The 25,188-nt window shown below is 44.1% G+C and overlaps 2 protein-coding genes across 2 annotated transcripts in view; both read right to left on the bottom strand.

Annotated features, from left to right (window-relative positions):
• The window catches only part of nars1 (asparaginyl-tRNA synthetase 1), a 140,317-nt gene that overhangs the window by 54,248 nt on the left and 60,881 nt on the right, over positions 1–25,188 (bottom strand). The window lies entirely within an intron of this gene.
• Positions 17,743–25,188, bottom strand: part of fech (ferrochelatase) — a 36,747-nt gene continuing 29,301 nt past the window's right edge. Inside the window, exon 11 of the mRNA XM_056291158.1 lies at positions 17,743–21,982. Coding sequence (XP_056147133.1) covers positions 21,848–21,982 — 135 coding nt within the window. The 3' untranslated portion in view covers positions 17,743–21,847. The remainder of the gene's footprint in view (positions 21,983–25,188) is intronic.

Below are 25,188 nucleotides of genomic sequence, written 5' to 3'. Positions count from 1 at the left end.
AGAGGATGAGAGCTCAATGTCAACACTCTCTGCTGTAACCTGCATCTGGTATGTTGGTTTGCTCGTCATTTGTTAAGTCTGTTTCTGAGTTCATCTGAGTGCTGGGTGGTGTTTTCCTCAGATGGCATCTGTTGCGTCTGTAGCGCTGTCCTGAAGATGTCACTATGTCACAGGAACGTGGTTCACCTCTCTGTGCAGTGACCACAGCTGGAAGCCAACCTTGTGCTGTCTCCATGTGAACAGTACTACCTGGGTACAGTTCTGGAAGCTGCTTTGCGCCTCTGTTGTAGTACTGCTGCAGTCTTTTCCGTAGATTTTGGAGAATTGAGTGTACATCTTTGGGCACTGCTGGATGGAGAACTGTGCTGGTGCTCGGTACAGTACTTCTGAGGATCTGCCCATCAGCATTTGCGCTGGGGAGTACTCCATGTAGGCCTGCAACTAACGATTATTTTGGTAGTCGACTAATCTGTCGATTATTTTTTCGATTAGTCGACTAATCTAACGATTATTTCTTTCACACCCTCCATCTCTGCTTCCTGAGGGCGCGGATCCTCTTCCGGGCTCCAGTGCATGTTTTACCTCACATGCTTAAGTCTGCACACCTGTGAATGTCGCCCTGTGTCTCTGTCTTAACATAACACGATCCCATAGCGAATTAAAATAATGACTCATGAAACATTTGAATTTGGAACTTGTTTTGGAGCTACTTGTTTAATCAAATGCATCATCAATCATAATGAAAACTAAATAAATACATTAAATAATACAAATGAAAGTCAATGCATTATCAATCATAATAAAAACAAAGTAAATAAATTAAACAATGCAAATTAAAGTGCAAGTCAAAACGTAAAGATAATGTGCAAATAATGTTTTAAAAGTAACTCAAAATAGCAGCCTCTGCCCCAGCACCGCGGTTCTGATGGGGCTGTTAACCTGGTCCAGGAGGGGGACGTGGATCCACTCACTAGGCTCCACCATCTCCAACAGGAGGGGAGGATGAGTCAGATCAGACAGACTTGTAGGTCTTTTGTTTGCTGTGTGTGAGTGAGAGGAGCTGTGTGTGTGTATATGTGTGTCTTACTCTGATCTCATGCAGTTCATAAATGCTTTAAATTGCAGTGCAGGAACGTGAGCATGTCGACGTGCTCTGGAGTGAGGCTGGCTCTCTTCTTTGAGGCGATGTTCCCAGCTGCTGAGAAGAGACACTCAGAGGGAGTAGAAGTAGCTGGAATACACAAAAACGATTTGGCTTGTGATGCAAGGGTTGGATACTTTGCCTCATTCAATTTCCACCAAGACAGGGGACTTTCTGTCTTTGAGAGGGGCTGCTCTCCGAAGTACATCAGCACTTCATTACTGATCGCTTGGTTGCGTGCATCCTGTTCATCATTGGTCTCACTGTCACTGTCTGTTGAGTCACATCCAAGCAGTGAATCGAGAGCTGAAACAGACCTATTTGGAGTTCCCTCAGCTGAGTCTGTGGCATCCTTGTCAGCTGATGCTGCTGTGGCTTCTTCATTCCCACTGGTGTGCTGGTTATTCACAGTACTCCCATCCTTGGACTGTAGGGCCAGAGCTTGTACTTTATTCTGAACAGTAAACCTCTCCTCTGGTGTCAGGAATTTCAGTTTTCGAAATCGTGGGTCTAGTGCAGCTGCAATGATCTGTTTGCTTGGGTCATCATCTGTGATGGTGACCTCTCTTGACCAGCGTGCAGTGGTCTCCTCTGAAGCAGCCGCCTGGAAGGCCTGCACAGGAGCTGTATTATAGGCAGTGTGGGTGGACTTCAAAAGCCCTCTGACTAGTGGAGGCAGGGCGGAGACTGTCACATAGCTTTCACCACTCAAGTAGACAGTGGCACATTCAAAGGCCTGGAGAGCTTTGGCCAGTTCATCTAGCAGGGTCCACTGATCAGCTTTGAGGTCTAGGTATTGTTTCCCTCTCTGTGTTACTGCCGGGTCAGACAGAGTCGCAGTCAGTGGCCATCTCTGTTCCAGCATGCGAGTCACCATATAATAGGTGCTGTTCCACCTGGTAGAGACATCTTGGACAAGTTTGTGTTCCGGGGTTCCCATCTGTTTCTGCTTTGTCTTAAGCTTGCTTGAAGCCAGCTCGCTCCTTTTAAAGTGCTCGACGAGACACCTCGCTGCTCCCAGTGCTTTACTGATCTGAGGGTGTTTCAGTGCACGATTGATCACCAACTGTAAAGTGTGGCCTGCACAGCGGATAGACACCCACCCATGTTTTTCCTGCAAGATGTTTGCAGCCAGTACGACATTGGAGCCATTGTCATGAACAACTGCCACAATCTTGCTTGGAGGGATCTCAAACCTTTCCACAGCCTGCTCAATCCATGCAGCAATGTTGGGTCCAGTGTGCCGTTCTTCGAGTGGCATGGTTGTAAGGCAGAAGCTAGTGAGCTCCCAGTCATCACTTATAAAGTGACAGGTGATGCCAAGATATGCCTCTGTCGCGACACTGGTCCAGGCATCAGTTGTCAGGGCAATCTTGTTCTTGGTTGCTTTGAGAGCATCTTTAACCTTACCAAAAGTAGCTTCATACTTTCCCTCCATAAGCTTAGTAAAATGAGTTCTGGAAGGTAAGGTGTAACCTGGATGGAATGTGGTGACCATCTGCTTAAATCCCCCATCTTCAACCATGGATATTGGTCTCATGTCATTGACGAGCATGTTGAGGATGCTCTCTGCTAAGACTCCAGCCATTTGAGGGGTGCATGAGCCTCTCTTCAGGATGAACTCATCCACACGCCTTTGCTTAGTACTAAAATAGAAAGAGAACAAAACAGAAAGCTGTATTAATTATCATCACAAGTTGTAGGCTATGGTATCAGTTTATCTTAGTGTACTGCCTAATACCAATTAAACCATTTAAATGAATAAATATCTTACAACTGAATTATTGATATGCTCCAACCCAGTCTAACTAGCTAACGCTACGACAAGCTACAGCTGATTAGAGCGCACTGTGAAAGCTAGTTGACTGTCTAGGCTACAGACAGCTCACGTTAGCACCGTGTCGTGTTTTTGCAGACTGCAGATTGACTAGCTAAGTAAGATAGCTAGCTAATGTTAGATGGTGCTAACGTTCCCCGTCTCTGCAGTCTTGCCTGCGCTTTAGCCCAAAAAGTTCAATTTTTTTCAACTGAAAAAAAAGAAACCTAGAGCTCATAGCGTAAGTTACTGCAGAGTCAGTGAATGTTAGAACCCGTTAACATTTAGCTAACGTTAGCAATATTAACTTAGCTAGTTAATACTCCAGTCTGCAAAAACACGACACTCGGTGATAAATGACGGAGCTAAACAACTCTAAGCTGTAGTGTGCTATGCTGCAAGCTTGGTGCTGTTTAGCTAATGTTACATACAGCTCGTTGGTGGATACGCAGAATCCACATAACTGAAATAGCGTTCGCTTAGCAAGCATCACCCTTGAGACGTTCTGTTTTCCAACATGTAACTTAAGCTAACGTAAACATTACGATACTGTGGCTAACTAGCTAAACTTACCCATGATCCGAAGTAGCAATCATCGTGGCTCCAGGGTGCTTGCGTTTCAAATGCTCGTGCATCGCCGTAGTGCTGCTGTGGAATGCCAATTCGGCTTTGCATATTCTGCATTTAACTGACTTCTTTGGCTTGTCATCTGTGAAATACTCCCAGACTTTTGATAGTCTCGGTCTCGCTGGTTTTTGCTCTTCATTAGCCTCATTCGCTCTCCTTTCCGCCATCGTTCATACGCTTTCTTCTTCTCTTCGTCGTTCATGCAAAATGCAGTTATATCAGACGATGGAAGCGATACTGCCCCCAGCACTTCCTATAGGGCATTGCAGTTACAAATGAACATTTGTGCGGTTTTGAGTTAACGTTACTGGCTCTGATTGTTTTTATACGACGCGTCGAAGCTAAAATTCTGCGTCGACGAGTTTTTATGATCGACGTCGTCGATTATGTCGACTAATCGTTGCAGCCCCAACTCCATGCCTGTTACAGGCGTGTTCCTCAGGGTGAGAAGTGCGAGATGGGGGTCTGTGTTTGTTTGTTGCACTTTCTTCGGCACAAGGTTCACTGATTTCACTGATTTCTCAGCTAGTCCATTTGATTGTGAATAACCCAGACTGGAGTGAATGAGTTTTATGCTCCATGACATTGCAGTTTCTCATTTCCTGACGTGCAAATGCAACATGGTCACACACTATCTCTTACAGTATTCCTATTCTAGAGAAGACCGATTTCATCTTGCTGATCACAGTGTGTGATGTCTTGTCCTTAATGCTCAGTACCGCTGGGTATTTTGAGAGGTAGTCTACTATCAAGAGAAATGACTAACCTTCTATTTCAAAGATGTCAGTCAGCCCCAACTTTGAGCCAAGGGATATCCTGCACTAGGTATTTTATCATGCCAAGAATTTGCTGTGGTCCTGCTTTGTCAGTAGGTGGCAGCATCTCAGCAATGGCCTTAACTTTTGCCTCATCTGTCTTAACACCCTCTCTAGTGACAATGTGGCCCATGTAGTTTACAGTGCTCACCTTATACTATTTTCTTTGTTGAATTTCACATTGGTTGGCCTCTTTAGCTCTGGCTATCACCTTCTGTATTATCTCATCATGTTCTTTCTGTAGATGCAGCGATGAGCATGTCATCAGCGATGATGTGAACTCCTTGGATGTCTCCGAATGTTTCACAGTTGCGTTGCTGGAAGACTTCACTTGCTGACTCTATTCCAAATGGTAGGCGTTTGAACCGATATCTCCCCAATGGTGTGCTAAATGTGCACAGTAGTGATGACTCCTTGTCTAGCTTTACTTGCCAGGAGCCATCCTTTTCATCGAGCACTGTGAATATTTTCTTACCAGCAAGTTTGCTCAAAACTTCATTAGTTGTAGGAATTGAGTAAAGCTGTCTTAGTATTGCTTTGTTCAAATCAATGGGGTCCAAGCAAACCTGTAACTTCTTTTTGTCTTTCTTTTTCAGTGACTACGTGGCTATTCATCCATGGTGTTGGTTTAGTTACCTGGGCAATCACATCAGCTTGTAACAGATTGTCCAGAGTGGCTTTGAGTCTGTCCATTACTGCCAGTGGTATTTTTCTGCAGCTTTGGTGTAGCCTTGGGGTCCGTGTGGATGTGATACTCTCCAGAGAACGCTCCCAGACCTTCAAAGACAGTTGAGTGCTGAGCTATCAGCTGCTCTTTTGTTGTTGGATGTTTCACGTCCAGTGTGTTAATGTCCACCCTTTTTCTTCACACGCCTCTCTCCCTAGAATGGGTATGGAGGAGTGCCTAACTACATAAAATGGTAGACTCACTTGAGCCTTGGGTGTGGAGTGCTTGAGAGTGAGTTACCCTTCTGGCCTCAGTCTCATCCCTCCATATGTGACCAGCACTGTTCTTGTGGGCTGTAGTAGTAGGTGTGCTCACCATTTACACCTAGCCTTCCTTTTCATGGACTTAAACATCCTCAGTGACAGGACACTGGCCTCTGCTTCTTGAACTTGACAGATATATTGTCTACATTTACCTCAGAGTACCACGATTTGTCAGCTTGAGGGTCTAGCTGATTAATGTTCACTGTTCCAATAAATCAGGAATCAGGAGGAATCAGGAACACTTAATTTGTCATTTCATTTCATGTACTTGCGTACTTGCATGTACTTGCATACTTGCATTTCATGTACTTGAGTACATGAAATGAAACGAAATATCGTTTTCCCCAGCCCACAGCAGTACAACAAAGACAAAAACAAATCGAAAAACTGCAAGAGCACACATATGCAAACTAACACATATCCAAACTAAACAACAAAAAAAGAAAAATCACTGTCCAAGGGAACAAACACCCACCAGGATGACTGTTGGAACCGCCGGTCTGCATGGGCTAGCAGTTTGCCTAGCCCGCCCAGCTTCCACGTCCTGTCAGACCACCCTTGGTGTTTCCTCCTCGGGCGCAGCTCCAGGCAGGGGCCGTGGTCCCTGGGTCCACCGGACGAAGCACACCAAGCCCTCCCAGCTGATCCAGCGCCAGCTCTCCCAAACAAGCACCCTCGACACACCTCCCGCACTCCACACAACCACATCAAAAACACCACAGTCAACGCCAGGTGAGGCCACCGCCAGATCGCCCTTGGTGTTATCGGAACTGCTGGTCTGCATGGGCTAGCAGTTAGCTTAGATTGCCCTGCATCCGCATCGCATCCTGCCAGAACGCCCTTGGTGTTACCTCCTCAGGCTCAACTCCAGGCAAGGCCGTGGTCCCTGGCCCACAGAATGCAGCAGACCAAGCTCTCCCTGCCATCAAAGACAAAACTTAGATGCAGACGTGGACAAAGACACTGCATGGACAGTACTGGGTGAGGATGCCGCAAATGTGAATTCACGCCGTCATCTTCCCACACAGGAAGCGGGTGTAAATAGGCAATCTATTGCAGGATTCACTTCATGTATTGTCCTTCCATGCTTTGCTTTGCCTGACATGCACATCTTTGCATAGCGGTTCTGCATTCAACAATTATGGCAAGGATGCACCATATGCTGGACATTGCCTTGGCTTGTGTGATTTTCCACATTTCCTGCATGTGCTCCCTTGTCTCTTGTTCTGTGTGTATTGAACTGGCTGTTTTCGTCCTTTATTCCATGGTTGACTGTCCTTTTGTTTTTTGGTTTTATGCACTGCATGTACAGCTCTCTCCTGGGAAGCTGCACCCATTGCTTGTATTTGCGCTTTAGCAGTCTCAGCAGCATGACCTTTGCCTATGGCCTTTTCTAATGTAAGATTTGGTTCTTTTAAAAGTCTCCCTTTCAGGTGTTGCTAATTCATACTGACCAATTCATACAATCTTGTCTCTGATCATGTCATTTTCCGAGACGCCAAATGGACAGCCTTTACTCTTTCGCCTGATTTCTTTACTCTTTCGCCTGATTCTGACATAGAGTGTGGCAAAAACTGATGTCTTTATAAACACCGTGTTTTTCTTGGGCTGACAATAGGCTCTGAAAGCTGCTAGAATTTTTTTTAGTCTCTTCTTCATCAATATCAAGTGTGTTATACACATTGAGAGCTTCCTCGCCTAGTGCATGCACTAAAATGGCTACTTTTACCTTATCTTCCTTATGATCTGCACCACTCATGTATATTTGGAGGCACTGTTCCCATCGTCTCCAATTTTCCCCGAAATTGCCTGTCAGCACCAGCGGCAACACTAGAACGACTGGGATTTCACTCCTACCTAAAATGACCATGGGCAGTCAAATTGGTTTTTAAACTCTATATTCTGTAGGGATAAATACGTAATTGAGATATTAACACATTTCATGTTAGTAGGTCTGTTAGGAAACGACTGACACCAAAATTAACATCTTTACAACTATAATATTATTTTTAAACAATTTAAACTTCAAAGAGACATGGTCGAACTTGAATAGCAAAATCGAAAAAGTGAAAATATTACCTGAAAAACAAAACGGAAAACATATATTGCTAATCTAACAAACGTAACAAGATCTATTAAACGTGAAATGTAAAAAAAAAAAAAAAAAAAAAAAAAAAAAAACTGAAAATAAACATTGAAACAGTCCCAAACAACAACCGGAACTTAAAAACCACTAGAACGACCATGGGCTGTCAAAATGACCGCCCACAGTCTCTGTCAAGATAAATACCCAACTGAGATATTGATTCATTACCTATGTTAGTATGTCTGTTAAGAAACGACGGAGACCAAAATTAACATTTTAACAACTTTAATACTAATTTTCAAACAATTTAAAATGGCCACTGTCCAACGCCTGTAAATACTGCAGTGGTAGTCATGGTGCGTCTGAAACGGGTTGGCAATAATCAGAAATCAAGTTTAGACTATTACTCTGCACTGGAGAACGCTAGTTTTTTGTTTTTTTTTTGTTTTTTTTCCTAGGACAGGGCAATGCGCTTTCTAAGACAGGGCAAACTTTGCGAAGGAAATGATGTGACCAACACACGTCATAAAGGGGGACATAACGCGCAAATTACGTGCGGTCATTTTGACCGGTCATGGTCATTTCAGGTAGACCACACCATACCTTTTTTGTGCAATTGATCTAAAACTCATTTTAATGCAAATATATGCAATTTTAGGAGCATTTGGGGAGCGGCAGGTCTGTTGTCTTTTTTTTTCTTCCTCAAATCAAATCAATTTTATTTGTATAGCCCAATATCACAAATTACAAATTTGCCTCAGTGGCTTAACAGCAACACAACATCCTGCCCTTAGACCCTCTCATCGGATAAGGAAAAACTCCCTAAAAAAACACTTTAACAGGGAGAAAAACTAAGAAGAAACCTCTGGGAGAGCAACAGAGGAGGGATCTCTCTCCCAAGACGGACAGCGTGCAATGGATGTTGTGTTCACGCAATTTACACAATACAACATTGAAAGAGGATAACAGAATTATAAAGGACAAGTTATTAAACTTTGACAATCCAAAACGGTCATAATGACCGTCTTGGTCGTTCTGGTCCATCTTCAGACGGTGGCTCACCTTTCCTTGGCTGTACGCCGCAGCGCTAGCTTAGCTTTCAGCTAGTAGAAAACTCTGTTGTCTCTCGATTCAACTTCCGTATAGTGACGAACTGGACCGACTTCCGGCACCATGTTATAGTTTTATTACTTTTACATGACCGGAAGGCTCGACTTATCTGCTGACTATCCACAGGCTTGACTTCCACTGCACGACATGACCTTTTTTAACGTCGGCCGTGCAACCGAACACATGGCCGGACCAATCACACACTGAGCTAAATTAACCGAGTTACTCCACCTCCGTGTCACCAACTTCCGTCTCAGTATCAGTGCGCGGCACTATATACTACAGCAGTGGTTCTCAACCTTTTTGGGGTCCTGGACCCCCTGCGTATTTTTGATCTACCCTGAGGACCCCTCCACCTGATCTTGGGGGAGGGGGGTTGCAATTTGATAGAAACAGTAGAAACTGTATTTTAAATTGCATTATAGCATTTATTCACTCTTTGGGGCAAAAATAAGAGCTTTCAGTTGTAACTTAGATATAGTTAACAAAACAGAATTCTTATGCAGTAACTTTCAGATATATGTAACAACACAGAATATGTATTCAGTAACTTTCAGATATATGTAACAACAGAATATGTATTCAGTAACTTTCAGATATATGTAACAAAACAGAATATGTATTCAGTAACTTTCAGATACATGTAACAACAGAATTTTTATGCAGTAACTTTTAACAATGCAAACGGGAGCGAGATCTCTTATTAAAATACAATAAATTACACTTGTGAAACAGATGTAATTAGAGAAAAAAGTCCTGTTACCCTTTATAGTTTAGGTAGATAAAGGTCTCAGTCACATTTGAGTAAAATAATCCTATTTGTATAAATGTCATAGGATCTTTTTCTTAAAGATGTTTTATTTTCACGGACCCCTTGCAATTACACCACGCACCACTAGGGGTCCGCGGACCCCCGGTTGAGAAACACTGTACTACAGCTCCCCATATTACTTCCGTTTTATTTTAACTATTCGGATCGGTTGCAACTATTTTTCCGAGCAAAGCAAGTGCACGTTTTTATCATGTGTAAACGTTACCGTCTAAACGGCGGATAAAAGACGCTTGATAATGGCGACCGGAAAACAGACGAGCTAAGCTAAGTTAGCTAGCTAGCATAGTCTCGGTCTTTTTTTATCATGTGTAACGTTACCGTTTAAACGGCGGGTAAAGCAGCTTGATAATGGCGACTGGAAAACAGACGAGCTAAGCTAAGTTAGCTTGCTAGCATAGTCTCGGTCTTTTTTTATCATGTGTAACGTTACCGTTTAAACGGCGGGTAAAAGACGCTTGATAATGGCGGCTGGAAAACAGACGAGCTAAGCTAAGTTTGCTAGCTAGCATAGCCTCGGTTTTATTTTGTTTTTGTTTTTCCACACCGTGTAAGAATAGCCTACTACTTACAGCATTCAGGGGGTTTATCATGCTCGTCGTGCCACCGTGGTAGGACAGTTTCACGTCATATCTCAGGCTCAACTTAAAGCGTCGCCACACGGCTGCGCTCTTCCGCATTTCATCTTCCCTCCAACGGGCCGAGGTGGACCGAAGCGTGACGTCACTGCCGCGCGTGGAGGGACGTCAGACGCCGCGGCGGAGACGGTTTAATTTCCACAGCGCAATTACAAAGTATAACTATAGCACAAGAATGGGCTGACGGTTTTTATTTTTTTGAGTTTTTCAGTTCGACTTTATTGATAGCCTACATGAAGCAAAAAACAAAACAAAAAACTGAATATCGGAATCCCAAAATTGAACCCGAACACCTACCCGACGGACGTTCGGGTCCAGCCTTACTATACGGTTACACTAAATGGCGTCTATTACGTATTAGTCGTCATAATCTACTATTTTGACAATTAGTAGTGTAAAGTATTAATAAGACACGTTAGCCCCTAGCTAACGGGTCTGACCCTTTAGCCGAGCGGTTAGCGATGTCGCCTTGTGGTGCAGTACACCCCGTATCGAATCCCGCACCGGGCAAGCAAATAACCGGTTACATTCGAGTCCAGCCTTACTATACAGTTACACTAAATGGCGTCTATTATGTATTAATCGTCATAATCTACTATTTTGACAGTTTGTAGCCTACGTCAGAAATGAACCTACTGTAACCGGTTATTTTCTTGCCCGGTGCGGGATTCGATACGAGGTGTACTGCACCACAAGGCGACATCACTAACCGCTCGGCTGAAGGGTCAGACCCCTTAGTTAGGGACTAACGTGTCTTATTAGTAGTTTACACTACTAACTGTTCAAGCACTAACAGGAAATGATGCAACACTCATCGAGATAAGGATTAGATTTTCAGCATGGTAAACGAAGGGTTGACTGAATAGATTTACATGAAGCCTCAAAATGGCTCTCTGGTCCTTGTAGAGTTATTGATTTTCGAATTAGTTTTAACACATTTCTTGTCTGGTGATGTCGGAGAGTGTGATATTTTTCAGATTCACTGGATTAACTATCAAGCCAAATCTGACCAGAAACCACAGTTGAATGACCAATCACTTGTAATACTCAAGAGTTTGCTACAGGACTGTAACTGTACCGATTGGCTAGATAGGGGGACCGAGCTGGGAAGGATGTGCAGCAGGTTAGGGCGATCAAGGACAGAGATGGAAATGCGCGAGGAGAGCGTGTTGAGAAAGTGGAAGGAGTACTTTGAGGAGCTGATGAATGAAGAAAATGACAGAGAGAGAAGGCTGGATGGTGTGGGGATAGTAAATAAGGAAGTGCGGCGGATTAGCAAGGAGGAAGTGAGGGCAGCTATGAAGAGGATGAAAATTGAAAAGGCAGTTGGTCCAGATGACGTACCTGTGGAGACATGGAGGTGTTTAGGAGAGATGGCAGTGGGGTTTTTAACTAGATTGTTTAACACAATCTTGGAAAGTGAGAGGATGCCTGAGGAGTGGAGAAGAAGCATACTGGTACCGAAGTTCAAGAATAAGAGTGATATGCAGACCTGTAGTAACTACAGAGGGATAAAGTTGATCAGCCACAGTATGAAGATATGGGAGAGAGTAATAGAAGCTAGGTTAAGAGGAGAGGTGACGATTAGCGAGCAGCAGTATAATTTCATGCCATGAAAGAGCACCACAGATGTGATGTTTGCTTTGAGAATGTTGATGGAGAAGTATAGAGAAGGCCAGAGGGAGGCACTTCGTGTCTTTGTGGATTTAGAGAGAGCATATGACAGGGAGCCGAGAGAGGAGGTGTGGTATTGTATGAGGAAGTCAGGAGTGGCAGAGAAGTATGCAGGAGTGGTGCAAGATATGTATGAGGGCAGTGTGACAGTGGTGAGGTGAGCGGTAGGAATGATGGATGGAGGGGTCAAGGTGGAGGTGCGATTACGTGAAGGATCAGTTCTTAGCCCTGTCTTGTTTGCATTGGTGATGGACAGGTTGACGGACGAGATCAGGCAGGAGTCTCTGTGGACTATGATGTTTGCGGATGACATTGTGATCTGTAGCGAGAGTAGGGTGCAGGTTGAGGAGAGCCTGGAGAGGTGGAGGTATGCACTGGAGAGAAGAGGAGTGAAAGTCAGTAGGTGCAAGACAGAATACATATGCATAAACGAGAGGGAGGACAGTGGAATGGTGAGGATGCAAGGAGTAGAGGTGACGAAGGTGAATAAGTTTAAATACTTAGGGTCAACTGTTCAAAGTAACGGGCAGTGCAGAAGAGAGTTGAAGAAGAGAGTGCAGACAGGGTGGAGTGGGTGGAGAAGAGTGTCAAGAGTGATTTGTGACAGAAGGGTACCAGCAAGAGTTAAAGGGAAGGTTTACAAGATGGTAGTGAGACCAGCTATGTTGTACGGTTTGGAGACAGCGGCACTTGACAAAAAGGAGGTGGAGTTGGAGGCAGCAGAGGTGATGATGCTAAGATTTTCATTGGGAGTGATGAAGGACAGGATTAGGAACGAGTATATTAGAGGGACAACTCAGGTTGGACGGCTTGGAGACAAAGCAAGAGAGGTGAGATTGAGATGGTTTGGACATGTGTGGAGGGGAGATGCTGGGTATATTGGGAGAAGGATGCTGAAGATGGAGAAGAGGAAAAGAGGAGGGCCAAAGAGGGGGTTTATGGATGTGGTGAGAGAGGACAAAGAGGTGGTTGGCGTGACAGAGGAAGACACAAAGGACAGAAAGAGTTGGAAATTGATGATCCACTGTGGTAACCCCTAACGGGAGCAGCCAAAAAATATATATATACGTATATGTATGTATGTATATGTTTGTATGTATGTATGTATATTTAGATAGATAGATAGATAGATAGATAGATAGATAGATAGATAGATAGATAGATAGATAGATAGATAGATAGATAGATAGATGTATTTATTTAACTATCTTCCTCCCATTTTAAGTTTGACAGTAGAGAACATCCACAACTTAGCTTTTCATTTCACTGGAAGCACCGTGTGTAATCCTTAAACATGAAATATATATATATATATATATATATATATATTTAATTCCTGAACGATATCTGAATAGTAAAAGTGGATTTTTGAGCAAGCATAAAGACAATAGTAAAAGTGAAATTTTTTTTCATTTAAATGGAAAATTCACATATTTTCAGCCTTATCTCTGTTTATCGGCAACAGAGATAGGACATGGAAAACATCTGCGGTTGTTCCAGATCGTTTCCGCATCTCTGGAGCGCCAGTGAAAGCACCCCCCCGGCTCTGCGCATGACTGTAGTCCACTGACTTCCGGTTTCTACTGAAGCGGTCATACCGGTTTCCTGTTGGCTGGCGCGCGCTAGTGACAATGGCATATTTTTCGCGACGCAGGCGAGATTCACCATGGATAAGTGTCAACGACATGCGCAGAAGTGTCGACACAACTTCCACCCGCACCCTGCCAGCAAACGGGGGGGGGGGGAAGTTTCAAGTTGTGCATATCAAGTTACGTCCACAACTTGAAACGATCGAACATACGCGATACAGAGGCTTACGCGCAATGCATTCTGGTACGTGTAGGCACTGTGGGAAAGCCTGTGCGCAGGAGAACGCCGATTTCCCCGTCAATACAGTACACCGTGAGGATTGTACTGCTCCAGTCCAGTCTTCTCCATCACTCGTCGGTTCTGATTACACATGCAAAAAAAAAAAAACCCACTGGTGAAAATTCCTTTTACGACAAATTCTGACCACAGGGTCCAAACAGAACAAAGGTGGTCCCCGAACGCAAGAGCTATCAATAAACACAGCCTTGGCTAGCACCTACTGGAGGATTAGCATAAGGGTATTATTGTCTCTTCTTTCACTATGGGGGGGGGGGCAAACCTGGAAAGCTAATGATTTTTTTTTTGGGGGGGGGTGTTCTTTTAAGGTTGCAAAGGATCCAATATATTCTCCAAGGGTTATATCAAATACTGACTCGTGTTAAAGAGGCATATGGAAGTACATTCAGGCGTCATGACTTCTTTATTCATCAAAGGGTCTTCTTGATGAACTACGGGTCCCTTAAAGGTCCCTTTTGCTTTGTAGAGTCCGTTTCTAAAGTCTGTTGGCTGCTGATCTACCCCCGTAGGCCTACTCAGCAGTTAGCTAGCTTCATACTGTGACTGCACCTCGCTGAATCAAAGTCGTATTGATGTTTCCCACCGAAGAAGAAGAAATTCCAGGCGCCCCAGTACCGAAGAAGAAGAAGAAGAAGAAACCCCTGTTACGGTTCCAGGCTTTTTCCCACAACATCGAGACAGGAAGACAATAAGAACACGGAAGAGACAGACAGTTAGGCGGAGGCAGGTAGACAGACAGCAGCTGCAGCGCCCAGGGACCAACTCCGGTTCTTCTTTCCACTGCCTTGCTCAGGGGCACAGGCAGGAGTATTAACCCTAACGTGCGTGCCTTTTGGATGGTGGGAGGAAACCCACGCAGACACGGGGAGAACACGCAACCTCCACACAGAAAGGACCTGGGACGGCCTGGGGTTCGAACCCAGGACCTTCTTGCTGCGAGGCAGCAGTGCTGACCACTGGGCCACCGTGCCGAAGTCCATCCCCTCACAGCAGCTTTAAACACGGTACACCCACTGGAAAAAGGACCATGTGGGGTTCAGGACCATGTAAGCTGCATTAAACAGCTCACGTTCAGTAAAGTAGTAAAGAGTGACGGAAGGGGGAGAGGAAAGGAATTTGGGTGGAGGGATGTGAGGTTGAAAAACTGAACGAATGAATCAGTCACTCAAAACAAATAGAGGAAGACTTCAGCATGGAGAGATTAAAGTTAACTTTGTACTCTCTCTGCAAATCCTATGGATCCAGTTCTCTTTCACTGTCCCATTCCATTGGGTCCCTTGCTGTGCATTTGTAGCATACCTTTGTGAGGATTCCTCATTGTCTCTGTTCATCCGTCTAGGCCTTAACCCTAACCTTAACCTAATGTAAACTACTAATAAGACACGTTAGCCCCCTAGCTAACGGGTCTGACCCTTTAGCCGAGCGGTTAGCGATGTCGCCTTGTGGTGCAGTAAACCCCGTATCGAATCCCGCACCGGGCAAGAATATAACCGGTTACACTAACTTTAACCTAATCCTAATTCTAACCCGAAACCCTACAATAGACCTTTAACGGAGTGAGGACCAGCAGAATGTACTCACTTTACAATAATGTCCTGACTCTGATGGTTGAAAACTCCCAACTAGTCTTCACAAAGACAGAAGTACAGGAACACACACACACACACACACACACACTCCATCATTCTACCTTCTCCCCATATAGCACTCTCCTCCCTCTCTACGTCCCCCCTTCCTTGTCTCTCTCTCTCCTTTCGTCCCATCTTGTCTTTCTCTCTCTGCTTACCTTCTATCTACCATCTCTCTCTCTGGAGAAATCAATGAGAGGCTTCTCAGTTCGAGGTCATGGGGCGGCAGGCGCTGGTGTCCCCTGCTTTTCAATTACCCAGCAGCCTTCTGCTGGCTGTCATGGCGACACACCAATGCACTGACAGGGATCTGGTACTCCCCCCCTGTAACCAACCAACCAACCAACCAACCACACACACACACACAAAACTTATGTGCAGATATGTACACAGGGATACGCCGCAAAAAGTTTATCTGAACAAATCTGAGTCCTAGAATAACATTTAAATAGGGGCGTCCGGGTCGCGTGGCGGTCTGTTCCGTTGCCTACCAACACGGGGGTCGCCGGTTCGAATCCCCGTGTTACCTCCGGCTTGGTCGGGCGTCCCTGCAGACAGAATTGGCCATGTCTGCTGGTGGGAAGCCGGATGTTGGTATGTGTCCTGGTCGTCGCACTAGCGCCTCCTCTGGTCGGTTGGGGCGCCTGTTCGGGGGGGAATAGCGTGATCCTCCCACCCGCTACGTCCCCCCGGCGAAACCCCTCACTGTCAGGTGAAAAGAAGCGGCTGGCGACTCCACGTGTATGGGAGGAGGCACGTGGTAGTCTGCAGCCCTCCCCGGGTCGGTAGAGGGGGCGGAGCAGCGACCGGGACGGCTCGGAAACGTGGGGTAGTTGGCCGAGTACAATTTGGGTGAAAAGGGGAGAAAAAGAAGAAGAGGAAGAGTTTGTGTGTTCTGGGGATCTCCAGTCAATGTGCTGAATTCGGTCTGAGGTTTGACTTGGCGTTTATGCAGCGTCCAGACGTTCATGTGGGGACACGAATATACATGAACACACAGGGACGATCCAGATCCACCACATGACCAAAGTACCCAAAACATGTGACATGGGAGACAAATTATATATATATATATATATATATATATATATATACACACACACATACACACATACATACACACACATACACACACATATATACATATATGTATATATACACACACACATATTTATACATCTATGTATATACATACACACACATATATATACACACACACACACACATATATATATATATATACACACATATATGTATACACACACACACACACAGATATATATATATATATATATATATATATATATATATATATATATATGAACATGGTACAAGTCAAGATTTAGTATATTAAATTCAATAAGGGCGCACGTGTACAAGTGAATAGGACAGAATAGATTAGAAAGGAAAAAGAAAATGAATAGAAAAAGAACAGATATAATAGTGCGGAAGAGCACAGGTAACACATGAGGAACAGAATGGACAGAAGAGCACACAGATGAGTAGAATAGTTGAAAAGAATAGAAAACAGACTGGAACAGAACAGGGACGGAATAGAAAAGGAAAGGAGCAGAGCTGAAGAGTGAACGCACGAGAAGAGAAGATATGGGAAATGAGAGGAGAAAAAGAAGGACAATGAAGAGAAAAGCAGATGTAAGAGACAAGAATAAAAGAGAAGAGGAGAAAATAAGAGGAGAAATGAGACAAGATGAGAAAAGAGAAGGGGAGAAAAGAAGAGAAAGGAGAAGAGGAGAAAATAGAAGAAGAGAAATGAGAATAGGAGAAAGAGGAGAAAATGAGAAAAGAAGAGGCGAGGAGAAAGGAGGAGAAGAGGAGAGAAGAAGAGGAGAAAAGAGGGGAGGAGGAGTTGTGTCCTCAGGGGTTATTTGGTCGGGGACAGACAATCTCTCTCAGCTTAATCAACACCAGCCGGGGTGATTTTAACACCGCGGGGAACAAGGAGGAATGGATGGAGGAAAGGAGATAGGATTGGATCGGGGGGGGCGGGGGGGGAGAAGATGGGGAGAAGATTAGAAAAGAGGAGGGGAAGAGGATGGGGAAGGAGGTGATGGGGATCGGGAGGTGTGGGGGGTGGACAGAGGGGGAAGGGAGAGGGCAGAAGATTGAAAAAGATGAGAAAAAGGAGGGGAGACGGGGGGGGTGGCGGTGATTGAGGTGGGAAAATTGCTGAGAGACAAACGGTAGAAAATGGGTAGAGGATGAGAAATAGGAAAGAGGGGGAAAAAACAGAAAAAGAGAGAATGATGAATGGACGAAGATGAGGGAAGAGAAAGGTACTTACAGCGAGAGAGGGAGAGAGAGCGAGAGAGAGAACGGGAGATCGGGGTGGAGAAGGATGACGCTGGGATAAAACGTGAGCAAATGAAGAGAGACGGCGAGCAGAGCGAAAGAGAGCGAGATAGAGAGACCTCTAGTCAGCACCAGCAGACACACTTTGGCTCTCAGCGACAAAAACCCACAAACATTTCTTCTTTCGTTGAAGACAGTCGTTTATTTTTGTGCAGGAAGACTTGTTTGCTGTTACCGCCGAGTCTAAAATATAAAAAGTAATGCGTTGGATCGGAGATGTCGGTTTTTTTGTATCGTGAACAAATATTAAGAATAAATAAATAATACAAACAAAACAAACCCAAAAAAGCACCGAGCTGCGACCGACTCGTAGCCTCCCTGGTAGTAATTATGTACAAGCAAGCTCTTTATCAATGCACTTCAGAATTATCAATAACTCCAACGGCTGAAAAAAACAAGCTATCAAACATTTACAGAGGATGGTTCAAAATAAGTTAGAAAACGCCATTACCTGAAGGAAAAATCCACCGTCTGCAGCATGTTAGCATGTCACACTTATATGTCAGCTCCAGAAACCCAGTCTGGATATTTGTACGAGGAAGCTTCGACAAAACTTAACTTTCTAGTGAACTTATCCCAGTGTATTTACCCATAGAGAGGTTTGTTTACTAAGCACACTTGAACACTGAGCGGGTACTTACTGAAGATATGTGAAATAAATACTGTCGTTTTGGAGATGGAACATCACAAGGTAAAACCCAACAATCAATACAGGGAGGCTTTCGGTGAAACGGTTACCAATGGCAACAACAAGAGTCCCCACAGGGGCGACAATAAGATGGAGGATTGTAATTTTTTTCACATAATCCTATACCTAAAAAGGGAAAATACCAATTCTGTGTGTAACGACCACGGATGACTAACTTGCTGGTCCTTGGCTAACAGGTCGGACCCTTTAGTTGACTGGTTAGTTCAGTCGTCCGTGGTGCGGGGAACCCAGGTTCGATTTCCGGCTGCCCCGTGAATTCTCGCTACATTGGTGTCAGAAGTGGGATGGTGAAAGGGTCACATTTTGGGGGCTCGTCCGGGATTGAACCTGGGTTCCCTGCACCAGGGGCGACTGCGCTAACCATTCAACTAATGGGTCCGGCCCGTTAGCCAAGGGCTAGCGAGTCTAGTCATCCGTGGTCGTTACATGTGTATTCTGCTGTGTTATACTACATTGTAATATGCTGTAAAGAAAAATCATTCAGGAATAGTTGAATAAATCTTTAGCTTTGTTGTCTTCTCTCCAACACAGCAGTTTTTTCCCCTTGTAACCATTGATAACCCTCCATTTTAGGCCTATATTCTCAGATTTGTTTGCATCAAAATGGTATTAATCCATTTTAAAAAGTGGTATCACAAGCCTCTTCCCATAGCTAAACGCCAAATCCTCTTGTAAATGTTATGTAATGAAGCTTAACATTTAAAAAAAAAATTTTTTTTGGAAGTATAAGAGGAAGTCAATTGCATAATTCCAGTACCCGGGGAATTATGCAGTTTATTGGTTCTCACTTTCTTATTTATCTATTTTTTTCCAATCTGCAAGCACCATATTTGAATAGCTTTTTGGTGTGGGTGCTCGAGTTAAAGTTACCTCCATTGTATTGTGTGTTCCTAGACCGCAAAATCACAAAATCGGTCCTGCATTTGCCGCTGTTACAGCACCAATGCAGCCAACATCCGAATCCGAGATTACACAAACAAGACGCATGTTCGGTTTTCAGGGTGGATTTTTCCTTTCAACATGTCCATAAATAACAAATCCAGCCTTTCTAGTTTAGCCAGGGTAAAAAAGGCACATCATCATGGGAGGAGACGACAAGATAAAAAAAAAAAAAAAGGAAAAAAAAAACAGCCCTGGCAGGGCCACATGAGGGTCAAAGTTCGTTTTCCTGACAAACCAGGAGTGTACCCAAACTCTATATTTACAATTGAGCTTTGCACATTTAAGGATTTCAGCTGATGTTTTTATCACTGAGTCACTGACAATGACAGACCGGATGGAAAGAGGTGTCGTGTTGTAGGTCAAATATCAAATGTCCGTGGAGACACTGGCTCTTGCTGGGGATCAACCCTGTGACATCTGGATTATAAGACGTCATCTCTGACAGTAGTGAACTGCTGTTAATGACCTGTTCTCGCCAAAAACTAAAACAAAATAACGTTAAGCGAGAGTTTCATTATAAGTTATACTTTATGACGAACTAAAAAAAAAAAGTGAAAAGTTTTTTTTCTTTCTTTCACATTTCAGTTGCAGCACCATCATCAGGAAGGTGCATTATGGAGGAAAACCTCAAACCAAGAACATAACTTTTGTGTTAGTTGCAAACAGCTTTGGCTAATAATAAGAACAAGACATAGTGTTGACATTTTTTGTTTTTTTCTGGACAGATTACACATTTGAAAACCAGTATTTCTTGTCCTAAACAATGTGCTGTTTTTGACGAGACAGGATGTTAAAAATTCTGAACATGTACAGGAAGGACACGCTGCTGCATGATCGCAACACTGATGAAAGTATAAATAATTTGAAATACTTCCTCCCTAAGAAAAAAAAGACCTCTACGCTCCGCGGCGTTATTATGAATCCCACGGCACTTCTAGGTAAGATACGCCCCGCTTAGCATTCAAGCGCTAGGACTGGCCAGATTGGCCAGTACTCATTGCCTCCATTGGTTGGGTTGGTTAAGGTTAGGGTTAAGGTTAGCTAATCAGAGGCAGAGTAGGGGCGGGTCTTCCTAGGATCCTAGTGCCTGGATGCAATGCTGGTCGAGTCTTGATGCTACACGGGCGTGTCTTGCCTAGACGTGCCGTGGGATTCATAATAACACTTCATATAGGTCTCCAAATGTCACTTTGCAACAGCAGCAGTCATGACCAGCTCTTAGCTTAAATCTTGCTTAATGCTGCTAGCTACTAGCTAGCTAAAACCCAAGGACATTTTTGCTAGCGGCACATCAGCTACAGCTTCCAGGCATCATTCTCAACCACTATAACTAAACCTTGGTCAGGGTCAGCGAGAGGACTTATCACAATACCAAAAGGAAACCAAGATGGATTAAAGAAAAAACATTTTGGGAAAACTAACTGACAGATGGCGCTGTTTACTTACGACGCTACTGCATGTGGCATATGAGCCAGATTAGCCAGTGACTGTGGCCCTTACGTTGATCATGTTTGGACTTTATTCATGTTGCACTTGCTGATGGATAACGTCAAGTTATTTTTCCTTTCACATCCGCCTTGGGTTTTCTCCTTGAATCGTTCACTTGTCCTTTATTAGACTTGTGAGTCTGACAGCTCGGTGACACGTCACTCGAGGCCCACCAGGCCAGAATCCAATGCAGTTTCGCCCAGAGAGGAAAAAAATGTACATTCAATAGCTCAGTTATAGACAGCAACAATTTGAGTGACACACATCTCCTCTTATAATATTGAAGAGATTTGAAGAGATTTTGAAAGCGGGGTGGTGGTGGTGGTGGCTAATGGGTAAATGACATCAAGGGACGGCTGGGGGGGGGGGGGGGTAAGTACACCTGGTTGCCTATTGTGTTGTTATCATAGGCACTTCTGCACAGGTGGGAATCCGGGTTTCCTACACAGGTAGAAATGGGCTAAAGCATATGGAATGTGAGCAAGGGGACTTAGTGCAAGGCTTTTTAATGAAGCGTGGGTGTGATGTGGTCAGTATCTGTTTTTTTCCTAAACTGTCTGCTCTTGCCTCCATATGTTGGAGACGTAAGTCAGAAAGCATTTGCAGAATTTCTAGAGTACCTGACAGGGAGGAGTTGAGCACCATCAAGGGCCATTCAGATGGGACCAGGTAAGCATAAAGACACTCACCAAATTTTTTTTTTTCTTTTGATGGTCCGAGTGACATCTATGTAATTATCTTTGTGTTTTCTCCATCTAAAGCGGCAAGTTCCACCCATCTGGGCATCCATGTGGAATAAAACATACCATTAGATGACTTTGCAAATTCTAACTGGACTGCGATTTGAAGTGTTTTGTCCTAACCGACACCCTTTTTTGTTGGAGAGGAGTGGAAAGTGTGCCTTAATCTCTGCTTCTGTTCTGTGTGCATATTTGTGTGAGTGTTTGTGTGAGTGGGATTGTGTGAGTGGGATTTTGCTAAACAAGAAAGGCCTACGTTTCTTCAAAGGTAGCACTGATGCAAAACAGGCATCAAAATGTGAAAAAACATGTGTTTAGCGCTAATGCTGTGTGTGTGTGTGTGTGTGTGTGTGTGTATCAAAGTTTCTGGTTGGCAAAGAAGGCCTTGGTTTTCCCACAAGTAGGGTTGGTACAAAGAGGACACCTGAGGGTCAGCTGACGGGAGCAGGGCTCGTTGGATCTGAGGTGAGACTGGACTAGGTCAGCAAGCGCCTTGGAGAGAGGGATGAAAAACATCACCATCAATAACTTTCTATTTATCTATCTGCACACACAAAAATACATCAAATTCAATGAAAAGCACTTTACCATTTAAAAAAAGAAATACATGAAAGCATGACATACATACATAAATTATGCACAGAAGAGGAAAGCACTGAGTACACGTGTTTAGAAAGTCAATATGAACCCTGACTAGAGTTAAAGAGTGACTAAGAACCCTGGCTAGTGTTAGAGAGTGAATATGAACCCTGGCTAGTGATATAGAGTGACTATGAACTCTGGCTAGTGTGAGAGAGTGAATATGAACCCTGGCTAGTGATATAGAGTGACTATGAACACTGGCTACTGTTTGAGAGTCAATATGAACCATGCCTAGTGTTAGAGAGTGAATATGAACCCTGGCTAGTGTTAGAGAGAGAGAGAGAGAGAGAGAGAGAGAGAGAGAGAGAGAGAGAGAGAGAGAGAGAGAGAGAGAGAGAGAGAGAGAGAGAGAGAGAGAGTGTGTGTGTGTGTGTGTTTGTGTGCGTGTGTGTGTGTGTGTGTGTTTGTTTTAGAAAGTGCCACCAAATAACCAACAGTAACAATAGTGTAACAGTGTGCGACCACAGATGTGTAGACTCGCTAGCCTGTTGGCTAACGGGTCCGACCCTTTAGTCAACTGGTTAACGTAATCACCCATGGTGCAGGGAACTCAGGTTCGATCCTGCCTGCCCCTTAATTCGCGCTGCAATAGCATAAATAAAAACAGCACCCAAATAAAGTCACTATATTGAAAAGAGTTTGAGATGTGTTTGGGGGAGGACAGAGGGTAATGATGTTATGTTATCATGTTGTGATAAAGAGTATAATACATTATGGAATTTCAGATTGGTTTGATAACATATCAGTTAAGTTAAAATCACAAATTAACAGACGGGTCCACACAGCAATGAAAGTGATGGGGGTGAGGGAAATGCTCTTTGACAAGACAACAGCTAAACAGCCATCCATCCATCCATTGTCCAACCCACTTATCCCAATTGGGGTCGCAGGATGCTGGAGCCTATCACAGCAGTCATTGGGCGGCACGCGGGGAGACACCCTGGACAGGCCGCCAGTCCATCACAAGGCCGACACATTCACACAGAGGGAAAATTTAGTTCGGCCGATTCACCTGACCTACACGTTTTTCGACTGTGGGAGGAAACCGGAGCACCCGGAGGAAACCGTTACAAAGTCATTATTTCATTAAATTTCAGCAGTTTCTTTCAATATTCTGTCAGCCAACTAGAGTTTAAAGGGACAGTTAACCCCAAAATCATAAATACATGTTATTCATCTTACCTGTAGTGCTATTTATCCATCTAAATCAGAGGTTGGCAACCTATGACACGCGTGCCGACACTGGCACGCGAGGCCATTAACACGGGCACGCAGAGCAATTCAATAAAAAATAAATTTTGATAAAAAATTTTTTAAATATAGAATATAGCCTAATGGTGCACTAAGCGAACAATTCGATTTAAAATGATACTGAAATAATTTAAGTCTTACAATACACCACTGCTTTTGACAGCAAGACAGCGCACACAACTGATGTGGTCTATCATGCCCATCCTCCCCCTCCCTCTGATCTGCCCACGAGTACAGTATTACAGCGGTAGTAAAAACGTAGCATAGCTAGCTAGCTTTCTTTTATGCTTTATGCCAAGAGCAACTGACAATGGCAGCAGCAATATTATCTAATATTTGCCTCTTTCGCTGTCTTGGACAAACAAATTCGGATTTATTTCGTGAAAGGATCGAGCTGTGTTGCACTCTCCGCAAGCAAACCATCAAAGATAAGGCTAATAAAGCTGAATCCATCCAGAGGGCAGCTGCCCAGTACAGGAAGCAAAGCAGCGTGTTTACTACACGATGTGCTGCCTAAAACCAAGGAGCAATAAAGTCGTACAGAGCATTGCTTAACATGGGAAGCGATTCTCTGATGGAGAGTATTATATAAAGGAGGCTTTCCTCAGCAGTTTGTAGGTCATATTTGATGGGTTACACAACACGATTAATGAAATGCCCGTTTCTGCGAGAACTGTAGGGAGGCGCATTGCAGACATTGCTGAAAACGTAAGGCACCAGCAAACTCTTGCACTGAACGATGCGTCTGTATTCAGTGTAACTCTTGACAACAGTGTGGATGTAAACAATGTTCTATGTCTAGCAGTGGTTACCAGATATTGAGATAAACAAAAATTGTCTGGGAGGCTAACTCACCAGACACTTTGGTCAGCTAGATGTTAGCAGTTTAGCTACATGTTAACAGTTTAGCTAGATGTTAGCAATTAGCATTCGACTGAAGGCTGGAGATGATTTCAGCAGTTTGTTCAAATTATACAAACAGAAGGAAGACTGAATTCACAATATTATCACCACTAGTATTTTATCTCAACAAATTATTTAGGACTATCGAAAGAAGAAGAAGAAGAAAACGCTCCTACTGGTTAAAGCATCCACTTAGATAGGATGTTTTTTGCAGTCTGTTAAAAGTTTGACAAAACTGGATCCAACACAACAGCAACTAGCGGCTAATCAAAGCCTCACTTCTGATTTACAAACATACACAAAATCTCTGGAAGACTACCTCACACACACACACGGTTGGGTTTCTCTGGGTGTAGCGGGTTTGACCAGACAGTTGATCAGGCAGTTCAGTTCTACCACAGTCAGCTCAAAAGGTTCATATTGATCTGGCTCCTTCCTTTAATAAACCCCAAACACACATACACACACACACACACACACACTTCTTACAGTGGAGCTACTGCCTGGTGAGAGAGCTTGCAGGGTTTAAGATGAAGGGATGGATGGATGGAGGAAAGTAAGGGGCGCTCCATTTATTGACCAGCTCCTCCCAGGAGTCTTCTGTCTTCTGAGCGCTGCACTACCCATGGTGCCACTTTGTTTCTTCTTCTCACTGGCTTTCTTTGGTAGCCTTTTCTCTCTCCTTCCCTCCTTGCACTTGTTCAGCATCCGTTTCTTCTTTCCCGTCCTACTTTCGTTTAGTCTTTCTACATCCCCAGTGGCTGGCTGCAATTCTTTCCTCTCCTTCATCTCTTTTGAATTCCTCTCACCCTCCTCTTCTTTCTTCACCTTCCTCCACCCCCCACCATCTTTCCATCTCTCCCTCTCTCTCCCTTCAGTGCATCCCCTCTCCTTCCCTCTCT

This window comes from Lampris incognitus, chromosome 12 (genome assembly GCF_029633865.1).
Source record: "Lampris incognitus isolate fLamInc1 chromosome 12, fLamInc1.hap2, whole genome shotgun sequence".
Taxonomy (NCBI): domain Eukaryota; kingdom Metazoa; phylum Chordata; class Actinopteri; order Lampriformes; family Lampridae; genus Lampris; species Lampris incognitus.
The sequence above is the reverse complement of the archived record's forward strand: the minus strand, read 5'-3'. Positions and strand labels throughout refer to the sequence as shown.